We start from the raw sequence: 3046 nt of genomic DNA, 5'->3' as shown, positions 1-3046 counted from the left end.
ATATATATACAATAAGGGAGACAAATCCCAATTGGACTAGGAAACCCTAAAGCCCAAAGCCCACTAAGACTAACATAAACCGTCATTGGGCGAATCTTCTAGAAGATAGACATGGGCCTTCTAGAACATGGACATGGACCTTCTAGAACATGGATATGGGCCACGGTTATGGAGTCCATCCGTAATGTGGTTTACAACACACTTGTTTTTCTAAGTTAAATCGGAATTCGGTAGATCAAACTTTTCTTGTTCTTAGTCAAAACGTTAGATCGGATTTATATACGAATTCCGACACCAACAACAAAACCTTTTGCTTCTATTATAGAGTTCTCACAAAATTCACAAATGCTGCTAGCTCAGCGGGTGTGTTCTCCTCAAGCAAATTGACCCTATAACAAATAACTTCAAAGTTCCTCAATAATTCTTATCAAATAAGATATTTAAGTATTTAATTAATAAAAAACATTCTGTAAAAAAATAAAAATAAAATAACGGGATACGATATCTATAAGTAGAATGCCCTGTCAAACTAGTGCCAGGATCTGAACTTGCCCTTTCAAGCGAAACACGGACAACATAATTGCTATGCATTATTACATAACATACATGTCAACGTAGTATATCGGTATATACATGTATATTATCATATAATAAATTGATTTCAATGACATTTGGAACTCAAGTTGGCGCCACGTAAACAGTAATATTGTTATTTATGGAAAGTCAGCTTTATAAGATATCTAACCAAAGGCTTTTCATATTCAATGTATATTATAAGATCTGCGATCCGATTATATCATAAGGTTACTTTTCAAAGAATTATTCTCCGAAGTCATTTTTTTGGGGTCAATTTGGTGACAATCTGATCGGAAAGAGAGATTATATGGGTCATTGCTTTTCGTTGCCGTCTTCTTCATCGGAGATTCACGAGGATAACGAGCACGGTGATGGAAATGCGGTAGTGTTTAATGGATTAGAGTTCGGTTTAGATCATGACCTTCCGGTTCATCGACTTGGTTCGGTCTGCTCTATACAAGGAACCAAAGTGCTTAACCAAGATCATGCTGTTCTTTACCTGGTAGACCATCTTGACATTATTTTTGCTATTTTCTTGTTTCTATATTTCTTCTCTTTCTAGAAATCATTACCTTAGATGACCAACAACATTTTGGGGTAGATGGTGAACCAATTTTCGTTTCCCTAATTTAGATAGGACAAAAAAATTCACAATTTTTGTTTTGTTTTGTTTTTTTTTTTGGTTCTCTCAGTAAAATCTTGTTTTTAATATATGTAGATAATGTCTTTAATTTTGTTTAAACGTACATCATCTTATAGACCATCCAGATGAACAAACGAACAACACCATATTCGGCCAAACTGATTTAAATGTTAATTTCTACTTTTGTGTTTACATGTGAAATATATTTGAAATTCTTTTCATATTTATAAAAAAAATTAAAGATTTCATTTCATATATAAAAAATTTATATGTAAAAATGTTTGATTGCATTAAAATTAATGTTCCATATAATTTCACATGACATTTTTCAAAAAGATTAAAAACATTTAAAATTTCATCCATTTTTATTGAGTAGAATTAAGTGTGATTTGATTTAAGTAGTAGAAAACTTATAATTTCAATCCCGTAGGGATATGGAACAAGGGATTCAGAGCTATGTGGAGTGTTTGATGGGCACGGTAAAAATGGGCACATGGTGAGCAAAATGGTGAGAAATAGACTGCCATCGGTTCTGTTAGCACTAAAGGAAGAGCAAAACCAAGAATCTAATGTTTGTGAAGAAGAAGCTAACAAATGGGAAAATGCTTGTTTTACTGCCTTTAGACTCATTGATAGAGAGCTTAATCTCCAAGTCTTTGATTGCTCTTTTAGTGGCTCCACTGGTGTTGTTGCCATAACTCAGGTACATTTATTTCTCTCTTTTTCCGCAACATTAAAGGGTTTGAATGGTGGCAGCGGACTAGATCGTTGAGTTTTGTGGCCGACGGTCTAGACTAGTGTATCTTTCTTCATCATTTGTTTCCATTGCCGATTTTTTTTTCTTGGTATATACCAAAACTTATAAATGGTTAAAAAAATTCGATCTTGACCACAAACAAATTGTTCTGTTTTTTCTGCTGCCACCATTCAAAGCCTAAATATTTTAATAGCTGGAGCTTACTGGATTATCTTAGGGAGATGATCTCGTTATAGCAAACCTCGGTGATTCAAGGGCAGTGTTGGGGACAACGACTGAAGATGGTGAGATCAGGGCAGTGCAATTAACATCAGACCTAACACCTAATGTCCCTAGTATGCTTTTTTACTCTCTTTTTGGCTAAATAAAGGTTTTATCATTAGAGGGTTCATGATATTTATTTAGCGAGTTCTAGCGTTGCAGGTGAAGCAGAGAGGATAAGGATGTGCAAAGGTCGTGTTTTCGCAATGAAAGCAGAACCGTGCAACCAAAGGGTGTGGTTACCCAACCAAGACATACCAGGACTAGCCATGTCAAGAGCTTTTGGAAATTTTAGGCTCAAAGAACACGGCGTTATTGCGGTTCCAGAGATCTCTCAACACCGAATAACTTCGAACGACCGGTTCCTTGTACTCGCTACAGATGGGGTAGATGCAAATGTGATTCAAATATATATTGAAGTTTTTTTTCAGTTTAATGAACCACCTTGGTATTTAAAATCGTCATCGCAGGTTTGGGATATGCTTAGCAATGATGAAGTTGTATCGCTGATATGGAGTTCGGGAAAAAAGCAAGCTGAGGCCGCTAAATTGGTGGCGGAGGCAGCTGAAGCTGCATGGAAGAAAAAGCTTAAATCTACCAAAATTGACGATATTACAGTAATATGTCTTTTCTTACAGAACAAGGAACAACCAAGTTGTACAATGCACACTTGAATCATAACATACATTATGCTATTATGGTCGCAGCTGTTGCACATAATGCCACAACAATATAATGGAAATTAAAAGATTATTAATCTCTCCAATGTAAAGGCTTTGTTTATAATGGAAACTACTTTTTTTCGGTTA

At 35.3% G+C, this 3046-nt stretch overlaps 1 protein-coding gene across 1 annotated transcript; it reads left to right on the top strand.

The window, feature by feature from the left end:
• The first annotated feature begins 678 nt into the window (after nt 1-678).
• LOC9310361 (probable protein phosphatase 2C 72) lies at nt 679-3046 on the top strand. Its single transcript, XM_021022208.1, has 5 exons — nt 679-1078; nt 1650-1922; nt 2194-2311; nt 2400-2623; nt 2708-3046. The coding sequence occupies exons 1-5, from the start codon at nt 884-886 to the stop codon at nt 2909-2911; spliced, it is 1014 nt and encodes a 337-aa protein (XP_020877867.1). The 5' UTR covers nt 679-883; the 3' UTR covers nt 2912-3046.

Source organism: Arabidopsis lyrata, assembly GCF_000004255.2.
Source record: "Arabidopsis lyrata subsp. lyrata unplaced genomic scaffold ARALYscaffold_6, whole genome shotgun sequence".
NCBI classification, from domain to species: domain Eukaryota; kingdom Viridiplantae; phylum Streptophyta; class Magnoliopsida; order Brassicales; family Brassicaceae; genus Arabidopsis; species Arabidopsis lyrata.
Note: the sequence above shows the minus strand (reverse complement) of the source record. Positions and strands in the feature narration are given on the sequence as shown.

Bases quoted from the DNA above. Each gene is read 5' to 3' on its own strand.
- LOC9310361 (XM_021022208.1), top strand. From the start codon at position 884: ATGGGTCATTGCTTTTCGTTGCCGTCTTCTTCATCGGAGATTCACGAG. The intron at 2,312-2,399 runs GTATGCTTTTTT...CTAGCGTTGCAG, and splicing joins CCTAACACCTAATGTCCCTA to GTGAAGCAGAGAGGATAAGG. The intron at 2,624-2,707 runs GTAGATGCAAAT...TCGTCATCGCAG, and splicing joins TTGTACTCGCTACAGATGGG to GTTTGGGATATGCTTAGCAA.